The sequence below is a fragment of the Bos javanicus genome, chromosome 8 (genome assembly GCF_032452875.1).
Source record: "Bos javanicus breed banteng chromosome 8, ARS-OSU_banteng_1.0, whole genome shotgun sequence".
NCBI classification, from domain to species: domain Eukaryota; kingdom Metazoa; phylum Chordata; class Mammalia; order Artiodactyla; family Bovidae; genus Bos; species Bos javanicus.
This window is the reverse complement of record NC_083875.1, coordinates 77,088,264-77,105,628: the sequence shown is the minus strand read 5'-3', so window position 1 is coordinate 77,105,628 and position 17,365 is coordinate 77,088,264. Positions and strand designations below refer to the sequence as shown.

The 17,365-nt window shown below is 42.0% G+C and overlaps 1 protein-coding gene and 1 long non-coding RNA gene across 5 annotated transcripts in view; one reads left to right on the top strand and one right to left on the bottom strand.

The window, feature by feature from the left end:
- The window catches only part of FRMD3 (FERM domain containing 3), a 347,210-nt gene extending 337,824 nt beyond the window's left edge, over positions 1 to 9,386 (top strand). Inside the window, exons 14-15 of one of the 2 annotated variants that reach the window (XM_061426014.1) lie at positions 3,969 to 4,427; positions 9,164 to 9,386. In XM_061426014.1, coding sequence (XP_061281998.1) covers positions 3,969 to 4,427; positions 9,164 to 9,177 — 473 coding nt within the window. In that variant the 3' untranslated portion in view covers positions 9,178 to 9,386. Of the gene's footprint in view, positions 1 to 3,968; positions 7,706 to 9,163 lie in introns of those variants that run through there. The other variant, XM_061426013.1, reaches the window with a different exon arrangement.
- Positions 1 to 17,365, bottom strand: part of LOC133252963 (uncharacterized) — a 111,001-nt gene that overhangs the window by 56,241 nt on the left and 37,395 nt on the right. For all 3 annotated transcript variants that reach the window (XR_009738131.1, XR_009738130.1, XR_009738132.1), the window contains exon 2: positions 15,480 to 15,633. This is a non-coding gene — a long non-coding RNA (uncharacterized LOC133252963). The remainder of the gene's footprint in view (positions 1 to 15,479; positions 15,634 to 17,365) is intronic.

Here is a 17,365-nt window from a genome sequence, read left to right as displayed (position 1 = left end):
TGAAAATCTCTATTAATTTCAATTCAGTTATTTTTCAGCTGTAGGATTTCTGTGTTTTTTTTTTTAATGTTTTCTATTTCTTTGTTGAACTTCTCATTTTGTTTATTCATTGCTTTCCCAATTTTGTTTAAGTGTTGTGTATTCTTGTAATTCACAAAACTTCTTTAAGAGCATTATTCTGAATTCTTTGTTCACAGATCTCCATTTCTTTAAGGCTATTAGTGCCTTTTTAGTTTCCTTTAGTGTTGTCATATTTACCTGATTTTTCATGATCCTTGATTCCTTACATTGGTATATGTGCGTCTGATAAGTGACCTCTTCTTCTAGACTTTGCAGATTCACTTTGGATTCATTAGTCAGCTTAGTTTGGGTTTCTGGTATCTTCTGGCAATATCCTTAGGCAAATGAGACCTACTATTAGCGTCTATTATGGGGCTGCTGCTGCTGCTAAGTCGCTTCAGTTGCGTCCGACTCTGTGCGACCCCATAGATGGCAGCCAACTAGGCTCTGCCGTCCCTGGGATTCTCCAGGCAAGAACACTGGAGCTAGGCAACTGTTAAAGCTCTGAGGGTGTCTATGGCAGGGGGGCGGGGTTGGGGCGGTGTTGCCACTGGCTGATAACAGCTGGATAGAATTGCTGGCTTGGTTGCATGCCCACCTAAGGCTGTACTATTGGTTCTGTTGCTGTCTGGATTCTCTAGTCAGGACTAGGGACTAAATTCAGTAGTAAATGGGGTATGGATTACCTCCCCTACCCTGGTAGGGCAGCAGAATGGGACCCAGTGCCTGTATGATTCATTGTTTGGGGAATATTGCAAGCAGGGCTGCTGGATGGGCTACACAGGTTTTTGTGCTCTGGTAAGGCTCCCTCGTCAGGTGGACTAAAGGCTATATTCAGCAATGAATGGGGCTATGAATTAGTTTCCCTGACTAAGCTAATTTAGGCATAGTGGTAAAAGTAGCTCCAAGGCCACTAAGGCTGTCTGTCATCATCAATCAAGTTGACCCAGGGCCTAAGTTCTATAGCCAAACTGGGCCACTTGCTTTGCTCTAAAAGTAATGAGCTTTGCCTACCTATTTCTCAGCTCCATTGTTGCTGGGTGATGCAGCTTCCAGGTATTCTTACCAGCCCTTCCTGTCAGATGGAGCTAATAACTCAGCTCCTCCCTGGGCTGGACTGGGAGGGCCCATTTTAGGTAACTTCCAAATTTCCCCAGACTTTCTCGTTGGAAGGGGCTGGGATCTAGACTCCACAGTGGGTGGATCTATGACTCATTTCTTCTCCCTGGATGTGAATAGACCAGACTCCAGGGCTCTCCTAACTCTCCTCTGAGGACTGAAATCAGGCAGTCCTGCACCCTACTGAGTTCCCTGGTCAGGTGCACCATCAACTTGGTTCTGCAGGTGAGCAAAGCCACTGGTTGGGACTAGTACTTGTCTCTGCAGGTATGGATTTGGTCAGCCAAGATCTGAGTGCTGACTGTTGGAAGTCCCTCCCCGCCCCCTTCTCCCTCATAGATTCCTAGTGGTTGAGCCCTACTGAGTCCCCAGTGATACTATGGGATGAAATCCACAATAAGGGCTCCTATAAAGGGACCCACAATGCAGGGGAAGTAGCTGGATGTAACCCCAAGCTCTCTTTTCCCACCGAGGCGATCTCTCAGTTTAATGTGCCAGCTTCGGGAACAGACAATGTGGTCAACATAACTGTTCCTCTTACCCTTCGAATGCAGGGTATCTTGGTCTCTGGTGCAGGAGGATACTTCAGCCTCACTTCCATGTTTTAAGATTTTCTCTGTTGGTGTCTCATTCATGAGTGGCTGTTAGTTGCTGTTCTTGTGAGCTGGAGTGAAGTTAGGAACAACCCATGTTGGCATCTTGGTAACATCATTTCCTGCACATCTTGAAGAGAAGGAAATCCTGAACTGTACCCATTAAAAGCAGGCTTGCATATGTCCGTGATCAATAGCTCAGTTGTTAACCCCATGGAACCTGCCTGCCAGGCTCCTCTGTCCATGGAATTTTCCAGGCAAAAATACTGGAGTGTGTTGCCATTTCCTCCTCCAGGGAATCTTCCAAATCCAGGACTGAACCCGCACCTCATGTTATCTCCTGCATTGGCAAGCAGATTCTTTACCACTGCGCCACCTGGGAAGCCCCAAAGCAGGCTTACCTAGTGGACTTGGCTCCCAACTTGGTATTATACTGTAGATCCATCTTGGGAACATTTCTTTGATTCTTCCTTCCCCACTAAGAACCCAATACTCAAAATCAGGAGAGCTGGCCTTAGACCTGATAGTAGGTAACTGGATTTCCCATCTATAAAATGAAGGGTTGAGACATACCTCTCCCCCAGTAAATTTTAAGAAATAATATTCATTCCTTTAGACCAAGTAATTTTCCTTTCAGATGTCCATCAAATGAACTGAAACAAAAGGGGAGAAATGTAAACAAGAGGCTGTATATGTAACGATAACCTCACGGAATTTTTTTTTTTCCACAACTGCAAAGCAGTCTAAATGTTTTGTCGTTCACTCACTCAGTTGTGTCCCACTCTTTGCGACCCCATGGACTGTAGCACGCCAGGCTTCCCTGTCCTTCACCATCTCCTGGAGCTTGCTCAAATTCATGCCCATTGAGTTGGTAATGCCATCCAACCGTCTCATCCTCTATCGTCCCCTTTTCCTCCTGCCTTCAATTTTTCCCAGCATCAGGGTCTTTTCCAATGAGCCAGCTCTTTGCATCAGGTAGCCAGAGTACTGGAGCTTCAGCTTCAGCATCAGTCCTTCAAACGAATATTCAGGATTGATTTCCTTTAGGATGGACTGGTTTGAGCTCCTTGCACACCAAGGGACTTGCAAGAGTCTTCTCCAACACCACAGTTCAAAAGCATCAATTCTTCAGCACTTTCTTTATGGCCCAGCTCTCACACCCATACATGACTACTGGATAAAGCATAGCTTTGGCTTGATGGACATTTGTTGGCAAAGTAACATCTCTGCTTTTTAATATGCTGTCTAGGTTTGTCATAGCTTTTCTTCCAAGAACAAGCGTCTTTTAATTTCATGGCTGCAGTCACCATCTGCAGTGATTTGGGAGCCCCCAAAAATAAAGTCAGCCACTGTTTCCCCATCTATTTGCCATGAAGTGATGGGACTGGATGCCATGCTCTTTGTTTTCTGAATGTTGAGTTTTAAACCAGCTTTTTCACTCTCCTCTTTCACCTTCATCAAGAGGCTCTTTAGTTTCTCACTTTCTGCCATAAGGGTGGTATCATCTGCATATCTGAGGTTATTGATATTTCTGGCAATCTTTATTGTAACTATTATTATTGGGCAACTATTAACGGTTCATATTAACTATTAATAGTTAACTATTAACTTAATCATATTAGGCAACTATTATTGTATTAACTAAACAGAATATTTGGCAACCATTATAAATACCAGTAGGAGTTTATGTCAACATAGAAAATGTCTAAAGGAGTAAGATGTAAATTTGTTCATACAAATATGATTGCAATTACATGAAATGAGAAACCACAAAATTGTGCCTAAAATGAAGACCAAAAAAATACATAACATAATAAAAGATGCTATTGGATAATAGACTCTCTAACTGACTTACAAAAGACAACACTCAAAATTATAACAGTGATTTCTTGTCATTTTGTTCTTGCAAATGTGACCAAAATTGGAGGCTTTTCAGACTATAATTTCACATGTAAATGTTGTAAATATTGCCAACCATTTGAGGCATTTTGGTTATTTTTGGTTTAACATGGTGACCTTAAGAATTTATAGTATAGGATCTATTCCTAAAATGACTTTGTTAAAAGTCAGGATTCTACAGAACAATTTCTGGACTCCCTCTCATTCAGTAATTAGTTTGGGTTTGTTTCCATTACAGATCTTTGTGGAAAAAGAAAACCTGAAATTTAAAATTAAGAAAAATATGTCTCTTTACAGGTGTTCCATTGCCCAAAGAAGATATTTCTGCCCCCTTGATCTCCAGCTCACCAGTGAAGGAATCCCACGAGTATGAAGAGCCGTCAAGTGAAGAGGAAGATAAAATAAAAGAAGAACCCTTGACAATCTCTGAACTGGCATACAACCCAAGTGCCAGCCTACTCCCTACCCCGGTTGATGATGATGAGATTGACATGCTCTTTGACTGTCCATCTAGGCTGGAGTTGGAAAGAGAAGACACAGATTCATTCGAGGAACTGGAAGCAGATGAAAATGCCTTTTTAATGGCAGAAGAGGAGGAGATGAAGGAGGCTCGCCAAGCTTTGTCATGGAGCTATGACATTCTGAGTGGCACTATTCGGGTGAACCCACTGGTCAAGAGTTTTTCCCGGCTCCTTGTGGTGGGCCTGGGCCTGCTGCTCTTTGTATTTCCCCTGCTCCTCCTCCTGTTGGAGTCAGGTATTGATCTCTCCTTCTTATGTGAAATCCGCCAGACGCCTGAGTTTGAGCAGTTTCACTATGACTACTACTGTCCTCTCAAGGAGTGGGTGGCTGGCAAAGTCAACCTCGTACTTTACATGTTGGGTTGCTCATAAAGCTCATTTCTCATATGACTAAGGGCTATATTCAATACTAGTGATTTGGTTTGTTTTTGTTTTTGTTTTTTTTCCAGCAAATGCCTGGTTCTGAATGGTCATGGGACCATCAATAGGTGTTCTTACTCATAACTGATTATTCAGAGCTTTAAGTTAGCTTTCCATAATTCACTGCAAGTAAGTTTAAATCAAACACAGTTATTTTAGTTATAGGTCAGGAAGATGACCTCTAAATAACCAAAAATATGTTTATTTTTTATTATAGTACAGACATACTCTTTATCTATTATAATACATTGAGCTGAATTAGATTCTTTTTTTTTTTAATAGCACCATTACAAGCTATAAGGTTCAGAATCAGAGTTTTAGTAAAAACCCAAGGGAAAGTTTTTTGAATATAATCCTTAGTGAAAACAATGTCCTCTAACCAATGCCTATACAACTAAATTTATGCTGGGCTTTTGCTTTTGTTTTTTTAAAAATATTTTTATGTGTTCAAAATATTTTGGTAAATTTTTAGCAAAAAAAAAAAAAAAGGAGCTTCCTGGAGTTATTTAAGTGTACAGATTGTAAGACTAATGCACAAAGGGTATGTCAGGAATTTTTAATGTCTTGGCACTGGTTTGTTTTTTAAAATATTTTTGGCTGAACAATCACATAATTGTTATTATCTGCATATGAGATAGAAAAATAGGTAGAAAAACACTGTAGAAAATAAGCTCCTGAAACGGATGATGGAACTGGAGGAAGTAGAAATTGTGAGCATCAAGAGGACACAGGGTGGTCCATTTTTCAAAATATTTGGACAAGATGACTTGTTACTTTCATTTGCATTCTGTCCATATGTGTTGGCTGAGGCAATGGAATGGTTTTAAAAGAAAGTGAAATTTTTAAAGGAAAATAGTTAAAGGAGATGCTAGTTAGTTGTGTATTACTGTACATTAACCCAAGAGTGGAAGCAAATGGGAATTGGACAAATGGCAAGTAGCAAAACGAGTTCTGATGAGACTGATAGGCAAGTGGTGGTAGACAAATGATTTTATGAAAGTGATGGTGATGCAAGGTTCTGGATGATGTAAAGAACAGTAAACTCGCTGTCCAAGTGGACATGAATATGTCTAAGTGGATCTAAATAAAAGTGGAGAAACTTGAAGGCACATTTTTTGATCCCTCATGCCATTCATTGAGATTCTGTGGAAGAAACTTTAAAAGAATTCTATGTGTGCGAAAGAGAGCAAAAGAGTCAGAAAGAATGTGAGGAGAATGATCTTGGCTTTTTGATAAATGCCTATGATCTTCCTCTGTGGTGGTCATTATACTCTTTCCCTTTCCTGGTTTCCTTAGGATCTTATTCATAATTGGGACTCTAATTAAGAAACTGGAGGGGACTTATTAGATAATATACCATTTCAGCTTGGATGAAGTAGTGAAATGACCCCCTAACTAGATAGTAAGTGGGACAAATGCTCTCGTACCTTCCTTCATACCACTGAATCCATGACAGAAAGAAAGGCTCTGGCGCCTTCCATGCAGAGTGCATACCAATACTGTGAAAGAAGAGGGTTCAGTACAGAGCTTAGGGCACAGAGCATAGTGATTTTTCCATAAAATGTAAATGAAGACATGGAATGTTTTCATGGGATGGGCTACCTATAATCTCTCCTAACTTCAGCTCTACCATTAGTATAATTTCCAAAATGGCCATTCCAGTCCTACTCATTCATGGAGCCCTGAGTGCTTTATTAGACATTTGATTTTGTAAATACATTTTTAAAAGTCAGCTCATGAAGACTTCAGTTCAGCAAACTATACTATACTTTGCTATTCAGTTTACAGGGTGGTCTTTCTCATGTGCATTAAGTGACTGATTTTTCTTTTAAATAAAGATTATTTGATACCAATATAGAAATATATTTTCTATAGGTTATTTGGGAAGTTTGCAAATGATCACCTTTGAAATTGAAGTGGTTTCCCCCTTGTTTATGACTTAAAGTCATATCTCTGACATAAGGATGTGCCAGTACAGTCTGCAGAAAATTAGTTCCCTCTTCTAATCATGCTTAATCTCATTTTCTTTGAAGTTCTAACCATAACAAATCATCCAGCCCTTCTCCTTTTACATTAATATTAAATAACATTTTAAAATTATAGAATTCATATATTATACATCATAAAACATTGAAAAATGCTGACAGGATGAGCATCACACATAGTCTAGCCAAGTGGATTTATACTAAGGAGTAATGACTATATAATTTTAACATTTCCAGCTAATATCTCTTAGGCAAAAACTTCACTGTTGAATAAAAATATCTTTAAGTGAAGGATCTGACAGGATAAGGTCTGCTGAATTTAAACAACAGCTACCAAAAGTAAAACTCGGATCCTGAAATGCCATTTTGTCAGGACAGATCAGTCTTTTAGAAATACTCGCTTTTCTTAGAAAACAGTCACCAGTTGCCTGAATCAAAGAGGAGAAGACTGCTTCCAAAGGTAGAAGATATATAATATAGTAAGATACAGAATTGAAAGCAAGTGTGTGAGTATATGTATATTCCATATTATTGGTATATACGTGTTTATATATGAATATGTGTATATATGTGTGTTTGTATACACACAACTGATATGCCCTTCATACACAGATGTTTTTATTTATCCCCAATTGAGGAATTTGTGACATGGTATTATTCATTTTCCCTCTCTGATAACATAGTGGATAAAACCCACAGTCTCAAAGGTTTCAATTTTCCATGAAAATTACTGTGTGTACATTTGTGGTTTTATATACACACACATATGGCAAATACATATACACACACAATCTTTAGTGCTAATGCAAGTTGGATATGAAAAAAATGTAGGTGAAGTATTGTGTATTTCTGTCTGTGCTTGGAACATATTGTAAAATGTTATGTATCTGGAACATATTTTGTGGTTTGTCTAATATAAAGACAACTCTGGGAAGAAGTCAAAATGATTGATTTCACTGAAAAACTAGAGATCTGGGGGCCACGTTACCTATGGTTGGAGCCTTATCTTTGTACAGTGAAATTTGCATTTATGTGTCAACATCCAGATTGTTTTATATGTTAATATGGTGGCAGGAATCCCTAATAAAAATACTCTGGGGAAAAAATGTTTCTGCAATCATTCAGTTTTATTCAAAGTAAAGTTGTATAAATAGCCTGTTGGAAACTACAGAAAGGTGCCATCTGGTGCCATGAAATGAGGTCACCCTTGAATGGTGATACTATGAAAAGAATGGCTAATGGATGGGATTAACACTTAGCAGAAGTCACCCATGCTAAAAGGCAAAATATTGAATGCACTGGAAATGCATCCAAATATAGAAGACAGTATAGTTAGTGGCATCAAGATAGAAATAGAAAAGCACAGAAAAAAAAAACAGAAAAGGGGTTTTCTCTGTGACAGGTAGGCGGGAGGACTTCAGAGTGCTAGCAGTATGTCCTTACTTCCTGAGCCAAAGAGAGCTACGTCAGACTCGACTCTGCAAGACGTGCCATTAAACGTCTATCAGTTCACAGGCCCTGGAAGAGTTTTCCTATTCTACTCCTGTCTTCCCTGCATGCGTGGCCTAAAAGGCCCTCCTGCTTTGGTTTGGCACAAAGCTAATGATTTCACACCTGACAGTTAAATCAGAAGGTGTCAGTTACTCTGGAGTCAAAGGGACTCTCTTTACAACAGGAACACCATAGGTGTCCAGCTGAATTATACCCTAGCTGTGTGGCCTAGTGGGTTTTTTCTTTTCAGTTTTATCAAGATATAATTGACATATACCAGTATATTACTTTAGGTAGGTAATGATTTGATATGTGTATATACTGCAAACTGATTACCACCATAAGTTTAGTCACGGTCCGTCACCCCACAGAGTTAATTTGTTTTCCCTTGTGATAGGAACGTTTAAGATTGCTGACTCTCTTAGAAACTTGCAGGTATACAATACAGAATCATAACTAGAATCACCAAGCTGTACATTACACTCCCAGGACTTATCTTATAACTAGAAATTTGTACCTTCTGACCCCCTTCATCCATTTCACCCATCCAGGGGTCGGGGGTGGGTGAAGTCTGCCCAGTTCTTTCCTCAGCAGTCCTCAGGAGTCTGAGCACCAGAGCACAGGAAAGAAAAGGAATTTGGTGGTCAGTGTTCAGGTGTGAGATGTCGGGAGTCAGTCCCGAATCCACCAGCTCTAGCCAGCACCTGTGTTTGCATCGTGGCTGCCGACTGGGAGGCTCATACAAAATAGCCCCTGGCCACTTGTTCACTGAGCAGTCCAGGCTCCTAAGCCACCCTTACCTCCTGGGAGAAACCTTTTTCCTTATTCGTACATTCCTTGCTCAGCCAATCAAGGCAAAGATCTCCTAACTACAGTAGAGCATGGAAGGAAAGTACTGGGGAGAAGCTTCCACCCGGGTGACCTCAGTTGGGATGGTTGTGGTTGATGAACTTGAGACTCTTGGGACCACCTTTCTCTACTGGGTGGAAATAATGTGCTAAAGGACCCTGCTTACTTGTCCTCCTGCTTCTTCTCTCTCTCTCTGTTTCTCTTGGACCTGCTTTGGGGCTTCCAGTCTACCTGCAGTAAACAAACCCAGCGGGACCTGCCCGTGGTGAGCCCACCCAGGACTCAGCTCTCCACGTTCCAGCCTCGGTCTGCGGCGGGGTGGGTAAGTCTGGTTAGCCCCACCCAGTGGGCTCAGCTGTCATCACTTCAGAGAAGATGAAAAAACCTCGCTTGGGCCTCAAATCCCAGCTGTGTTCTTCAATTTGTCAATAAAGCTGATTTTAATCCTCTTCTGGCCATTGTGTATATTGTCTACGGAGAAGTGGGGTGGGCGCTGGGGAGTGGTTCAGGGTGTCTGTCACCTCCAGTGTTGCAAGCAAGGCAGGAGCAGAGGAGGCTGCTCCTGGCTGAACCTCAAACATCAGAGGATGTCTGCCACTGATATGGGCCCTGACAGCCCTTAGAGTTGGGTGAGGAAACTTGGGACATAAGATAGTATGTCCCCGACAGGCTACATTCCAAGAGCCCACTTGTAAGTCCAATTTGTTCATAAGTTCACAAAGTTAGCCTAGGTACCCAACTAACACAACCAGCTATATAGTACTGTACTTTAGAGGTTTATAATACTTTTCACACAAATAATACATTAAAAAAAATAAACAAGCAGACTTTTTTAATTCTATTTTTTAAATTTACAATATTGTATTAATTTTGCCAATATCAAAATGAATCCGCCACAGGTATACCTATGTTCTCCACCCTGAACCCTCCTCCCTCCTCCCTCCCCATACCCTCCCTCTGGGTCATCCCAGTGCACCAGCCCCAAGCATCCAGTATCGTGCATCGAACCTGGACTGGCAACTCGTTTCATACATGATACTATACATGTTTCAATGTCATTCTCCCAAATCTCCCCACCCTCTCCCTCTCCCACAGAGTCCATAAGACTGATCTATACATCAGTGTCTCTTTTGCTGTCTCATACACAGGGTTATTGTTACCATCTTTCTAAATTCCATATATATGCGTTAGTATACTGTATTGGTGCTTTTCTTTCTGGCTTACTTCACTCTGTATAATAGGTTCCAGTTTCATCCATCTCATTAAAACTGATTCAAATGTATTCTTTTTAATGGCTGAGTAATACTCCATTGTGTATATGTACCACAGCTTTCTTATCCATTCATCTGCTGATGGGCATCTAGGTTGCTTCCATGTCCTGGCTATTATAAACAGTGCTGCGATGAACATTGGGGTACACGTGTCTCTTTCCCTTCTGGTTTCCTCAGTGTGTATGCCCAGCAGTGGGATTGCTGGATCATAAGGCAGTTCTATTTCCGGTTTTTTAAGGAATCTCCACACTGTTCTCCATAGTGGCTGTACTAGTTTGCATTCCCACCAACAGTGTAAGAGAGTTCCCTTCTCTCCACACCCTCTCCAGCATTTATTGCTTGTAGACTTTTGGATCGCAGCCATTCTGACTGGTGTGAAATGGTACCTCATAGTGGTTTTGATTTGCATTTCTCTGATAATGAGTGATGTTGAGCATCTTTTCATGTGTTTGTTAGCCATCTGTATGTCTTCTTTGGAAAAATGTCTATTTAGTTCTTTGGCCCATTTTTTGATTGGGTCATTTATTTTTCTGGAGTTGAGCTGTAGGAGTTGCTTGTGTATTTTTGAGATTAGTTGTTTGTCAGTTGCTTCATTTGCTATTATTTTCTCCCATTCTGAAGGCTGCCTTTTCACCTTGCTAATAGTTTCCTTTGTTGTGCAGAAGCTTTTAAGTTTAATTAGGTCCCATTTGTTTATTTTTGCTTTTATTTCCAATATTCTGGGAGGTGGGTCACAGAGGATCCTGCTGTGATGTATGTCAGAGAGTGTTTTGCCTATGTTCTCCTCTAGGAGTTTTATAGTTTCTGGTCTTACGTTGAGATCTTTAATCTAACAGTCCAGTACCTTGAAGAGTACAGTAGTACAGCACAACAGCTGGCACACAGGGGCTGGCATTAAGTGAACAGGCAAGAAGGGCTACTGACAGGAGGAGGCGGAGGAGGCAGAGGAGGTGAGCGATGGCAGAGCCTAAGGACCTTCAGCAATAGGAGGACAAGCTGCAATTTCACTCACGCCTGACGTTGATGGAACAGATTCTGGTTCCTTGCTGGATTCAATTCTGCCTGTCCTCTTGAAAAAACAATCCAGTGATATCTGGCTAGTAGCTCTGTTTTATTTATCATAGATGACACAGTAGTGCTGGACTGCATTCTGAACGGCTGCTGCAGCCTTCATGTACCATTCTAAGTCCAGGTCCTGTACCTTAAAAACTAACAACGCCTCCTCAAATAAAATCCCCTTGTCATTTCCTGCATCATGAACCTCTTCAGTTCTTCAGTTATTTCTTCCTCTTGTGTCTCTTCGTCCTTTCTCTGGGCCTCCAATTCCTGGCATTTCTTGCCAGTACCAGCTACATCACCACTGCTTTTATGCTTGCTTCCAAACATCCCTGGACTTTATATAAAGATACTGTACTCTGTAAAGCACACAAAAGTACAACCACTTTAGAGGAGGCATGCATATGACAATGTACGCCAGACACATAAGCTAACTTACATGATTGGATATGCAAATGTGCGTTCGAATTTTTGAAAGTTCGCAACTTGAAGGGGACTTACTATATGTGGGGGACTTCCTGTATTAGTAAAGAACAGGAGGTTTCTTGGAACCACACATTCCTCTTCTTTATCTGTAGCTGATGCTGACCTCAAAAATCTCTGGAATGAGAACCAAATCCATTTTTCCTGATTGCAAAGGAAAACTCTTAGTATTTTAAATAGGATAGAGCATATGCTTTGTATGGATACCAAGTATTAAAACCTGTCTTGCAAATTACAGCAGCACTTCCAGCTAACATGGCTCATTTATTTTTAAATTTTATTTTATTTTTAAACTTTACATAATTGTATTAGTTTTGCCAAATATCAAAATGAATCCATCACAGGTATACATGTGCTCCCCATCCTGAACCCTCCTCCCTCCTCCCTCCCCATACCATCCCTCTGGGTCATCCCAGTGCACTAGCCCCAAGCATCCAGTATCGTGCATTGAACCTGGACTGGCATCTCGTTTCATACATGATATTTTACATGTTTCAATGCCATTGTCCCACATCTTCCCACCCTCTCCCTCTCCCACAGAGTCCATAAGACTGTTCCATACATCAGCGTCACTTTTGCTGTCTCGTACACAGGGTTATTGTTATCATCTTTCTAAATTCCATATATATGCGTTAGTATACTGTATTGGTGTTTTTCCTTCTGGCTTGCTTCACTCTGTATAATAGGCTCCAGTTTCATCCACCTCATTAGAACTGATTCAAATGTATTCTTTTTAATGGCTGAGTAATACTCCATTGTGTATATGTACCACAGCTTTCTTAGCCATTCATCTGCTGATGGACATCTAGGTTGCTTCCATGTCCTGGCTATTATAAACAGTGCTGCGATGAACATTGGGGTACACATGTCTCTTTCCCTTCTGGTTTCCTCAGTGTGTATGCCCAGCAGTGGGATTGCTGGATCATAAGGCAGTTCTATTTCCAGTTTTTTAAGGAATCTCCACACTGTTCTCCATAGTGGCTGTACTAGTTTGCATTCCCACCAACAGTGTAAGAGGGTTCCCTTTCTTCCACACCCTCTCCAACATTTATTATTTGTAGACTTTTGGATCACAGCCATTCTCACTGGTGTGAAATGGTACCTCATAGTGGTCTTGATTTGCATTTCTCTGATAATGAGTGATGTTGAGCATCTTTTCATGTGTTTGTTAGCCATCTGTATGTCTTCTTTGGAAAAATGTCTATTTAGTTCTTTGGCCCATTTTTTGATTGGGTCATTTATTTTTCTGGAGTTGAGCTAGAGGAGTTGCTTGTATATTTTTGAGATTAGTTGTTTGTCAGTTGCTTCATTTGCTATTATTTTCTCCCATTCTGAAGGCTGTCTTTTCACCTTGCTGATAGTTTCCTTTGATGTGCAGAAGCTTTTAAGGTTAATTAGGTCCCATTTGTTTATTTTTGCTTTTATTTCCGATATTCTGGGAGGTGGGTCATAGAGGATCCTGCTGTGATGTATGTCAGAGAGTGTTTTGCCTATGTTCTCCTCTAGGAGTTTTATAGTTTCTGGTCTTATGTTTAGATCATTAATCCATTTTGAGTTTATTTTTGTGTATGGTGTTAGAAAGTGTTCTAGTTTCATTCTTTTACAAGTGGTTGACCAGTTTTCCCAGCACCACTTGTTAAAGAGATTGTCTTTAATCCATTGTATATTCTTGCCTCCTTTGTCAAAGATAAGGTGTCCATACGTGCGTGGATTTATCTCTGGGCTTTCTATTTTGTTCCATTGATCTATATTTCTGTCTTTGTGCCAGTACCATACTGTCTTGATAACTGTGGCTTTGTAGTAGAGCCTGAAGTCAGGTAGGTTGATTCCTCCAGTTCCATTCTTCTTTCTCAAGATCGCTTTGGCTATTCGAGGTTTTTTGTATTTCCATACAAATTGTGAAATTATTTGTTCTAGCTCTGTTAACATGGCTCATCTTGATCTCCTCATCCACAAGAACTATGATTTTGATCATCCCAAGGGTTTTGAGCTTTCCAAGGAGACTACACTTTAAGGGAGAGAACATACTAACCAACCAACATTGGTTTCCACTTTGCTAGGCAGTTAGTCTTCGCAGTAAGTTAAAAACACAGCATCCTGGTTTAGGGGTCAGTCTCCCGTCACTTCCATGGTGTGAATCAGCTCCCTTCCATGCTCAGTCAGCCTCAGTGTCCTGAAAACCCTGGGCTTCTGGCTCTGAAGAGTTGCATGCCAGACCCTGAACAGTGGTGGCCATAGAGAGGTACTGCTCCCTGGTTCTAAGGGTTTCTATTTATTGTCCAAACCAGGACTCTTTTTGAGAGTGAAAGGGGGTGTTTTTAAAGAATATGTCACAGCAATGGGTATTAACTAGGACCTTTTCCGATGCTCTGTCTTAGAGTTTTACCTCGTAAGCTAGAATGCCCTCTTTCAACAATTCCTCCAGCTTGTTTCCTCTTAAATATGGATAAGGTAAAACAGGGAAGGATTATTGCCCTGTAGTCATAGATCTCCTACTTGTATCAAGAATCAGATTAAAAACCATGGGTTTTGGTGTGGGACTATATATGAGACAGAAGATTATTTTAAAAGAGGTTTCTGGCATTGAATATTTAGTGCTACACATTCAATTTGTTTACCATTTGTAATGATGAATTTCTTATTTAGTGTGAAACAAGTAGAGAGTTAAAACAATCTCAAGGTTGCTTTTACCTGTGTAGTCATGAATTTGACACTTCTGATCAGCACATACAAGTGATGATGATCAGCTTAACTGTGAGCAACTGAGTCACACTAAGTACACTCAAGACAGTTATGCCAAAACCAACTTGCTCATTTATAACAAGAGGTGTCAGTCATCCTGACACTTGTTTGATGCTAGATACTCCATGCATGACCTTCCTAAAACATTAGCTGTAATGTGAACCAAACACTATTAAGTCCAAGGAGTGACAGCTAGAAAGCTGCCTCTTGGGGAAGTCTTCCCAACAGACATGCCTGTCTCAGGAGGGTTGGGGATTATACACATCTTACTCAAAATCTCCCATTTTTGCAAATCTCTTATGGTGCAGGCTGGCAAGGGATCTCCAAAACCATTTCTTATTTATGCTGTGCACAGAATTAGACTACATTTCCCAGCCCAAGTGTACATGGGTATGGCTGTATTCCCAAGTTCTGGCCGTTGGAATTTGAATGGGAAGTGATCTGTATCACTTCTAAGCCCTGGACTAAATGTGAGCCTTTATGAGCCACTGGATGTCAACACTTGCCAGCAACCTAGATCCTTGAATGACCATGGAGCAGATCACCCTATGTTCATGCATGTGTGCATGCTAAGTCGCTTCAGTCATGTCTGACTTTGTGTGACCCTATAGACTGTAGCCCGCCAGGCTCCTCTGTCCATGGAATTCTCCAGGCAAGAATGCTGGAGTGGGTTGCCCTGCAACCAGGGGATCTTCCTGACACGGGGATTGAACCCTAGTCTCATGTCTCCTGCATTGGCAGGCAGGTTCTTTACCACTAGTGCCACCTGGGAAGCCCAGAGCACCCTATGCTGCTGCTGCTGCTAAGTCGCTTCAGTCACGTCCAACTCTGTGCGACCCCATAGATGGCAGCCCACCAGGCTCCCCTATCCCTGGGATTCTCCAGGCAAGAACACTGGAATGGGTTGCCATTTCCTTCTCCAGGGAGCGCCCTATACCTCACCCTAAACCAGACCCATCTTAGACTGTTACCTGGGCAACAAAGTCTTACCTGGCGATTTCCAAGTCCATTGTTGTTACCACTCCTTCTCCCATCACTTAAGTTGTCCAGCTCGCCTGAAGAAGGGAAGGATAGCTGACAGCAGGTATAGGAACTGCCCAGGACAGGAATGACCCAGAAGATTCCATTGGATAATTCCCTGTGCCTAAGAGTACAAAAAGAAGGATTAGGGCCTACTTTTGATGCTAATGTATCTTGTCACTCTTGCTTTCAGGGGCTCAATTGGAATCTCACATAATTAGAACCCAAGGTAGCCCACCCTGAGGAGCAAGATGACACCTGAGAACTACTGGATTCAGGAGTGGTTTCACAGGCACACGTGTGATCTGTGAACTTGAACAGGGCCCTGCTCTCAAAGGTTTGGTTTAATGCTCTGCTTGCACATCATGAAATTCTTAATATCATCCTAGAACTTGTGTTATGTCAGTGTACTCCAATAAGATAACAAAATGTGCAGGAGATCAGTCAAGCAACAGTGGGCACCATGGATACTAAGCATTTGATCTGAGTGCCAGGAACATGGGCACACGCATGCACACACACACACACGGCAGACTGAAACCCCAGGTGTCCCTGAGGGTCTCCTGAGGGGACTCTGTGCACCAGAACCTAAGCCCAGATCATGGCAATGCAGGCAGCTGCAGTGGAAGCTGGCCCTGGGAGAAAGGAGGCTTTGCATAGGGACAGCACTACAACCTGTGGTGCGAGGCCAGCTTGCCACTTGGTCCCTGGAGCCCATCTCTGAAGCATCAGCACAGATATTTTTTTAAAGCACTTTACAGTTAATTAACCCTCACAATAATCCTATTAAGCAGGAACTATTATTACTCTTTTAAATTAAAATTTTAAAACTGGGGGAGGAGCTAAGATGGCAGAGGAATAGGACGGGGAGACTGGTTTCTCCCCCACAAATTCATCAAAAGAACATTTAAATGCCGAGTAAATTCCACAAAACAACTTCTGAAAGCCGGCAGAGGACATCAGGCACCCAGAAAAGAAGCCCATTGTCTTCAAAAGGAGGTAGGAAAAAATATAAGACAAAAAAAGAGACAAAAGAGGGAGGCACGGAGCTCCGTCCCAGGAAGGGAGTCTTAAAAAGAGAGAAGTTTCCGAACACCAGGAAACACTCTCACTGCTGAGTCTGTGCGGAGCCTTGGAAGCACAGAGGGCAACATAACAGGGAGGAAAAATAAACAATTAAAACCCACAGATTACGAGCCCAACAGTAACTCCCCCAGCGGAGAAGCTGCGCAGATGCCTGTACCCGCCACTAGCAAGCGGGGGCTGGGCAGGGAGATGCGGGCTGCATCGCTTAGAGTAAGGAGCTGGCCTGAAGCCCTGAGCGCTATCTGAGTGAACTAACTTGGGCTAGCAAACCAGACTGTGGGATAACTACCACGCGAAAAGCTAGCCCTAACCTAAGACAACGCCAGGCCCGCGCACAGAACAAAGGACTGAACAGAGATAGCCGGCTGCAGACCATCCCTCTCCGGTGACAGGCAGCCAGAGCTGGAAGGGGGCAATGGCAGCCCCCAAAAGACATTATCTACAAAACTGTAAGCAGGCTTCTTTGCTAACTAAGACTTCTTGGGGTTCTGGATGGTCAACATCCGCCTAAGAAGGTGTGCCAGTTGTACACCCAGAAAACCGAGCGGCAGGGAGGCGATAAATCGCAGCGACCGCGCTCACCAAACACCTCATCACCTGAGCTGCTCCGACCTGGGAAGGGCACAAAATGCAGGCCCACCAAACCCTGACTCCAGGGAACTCCTGATTCCAAGGAACATTAATTGACAGGAGCTCATCAAACGCCTCCATACCTACACTGAAACCAAGCACCACACAAGGGCCAACAAGTTCCAGAGCAAGACATACCT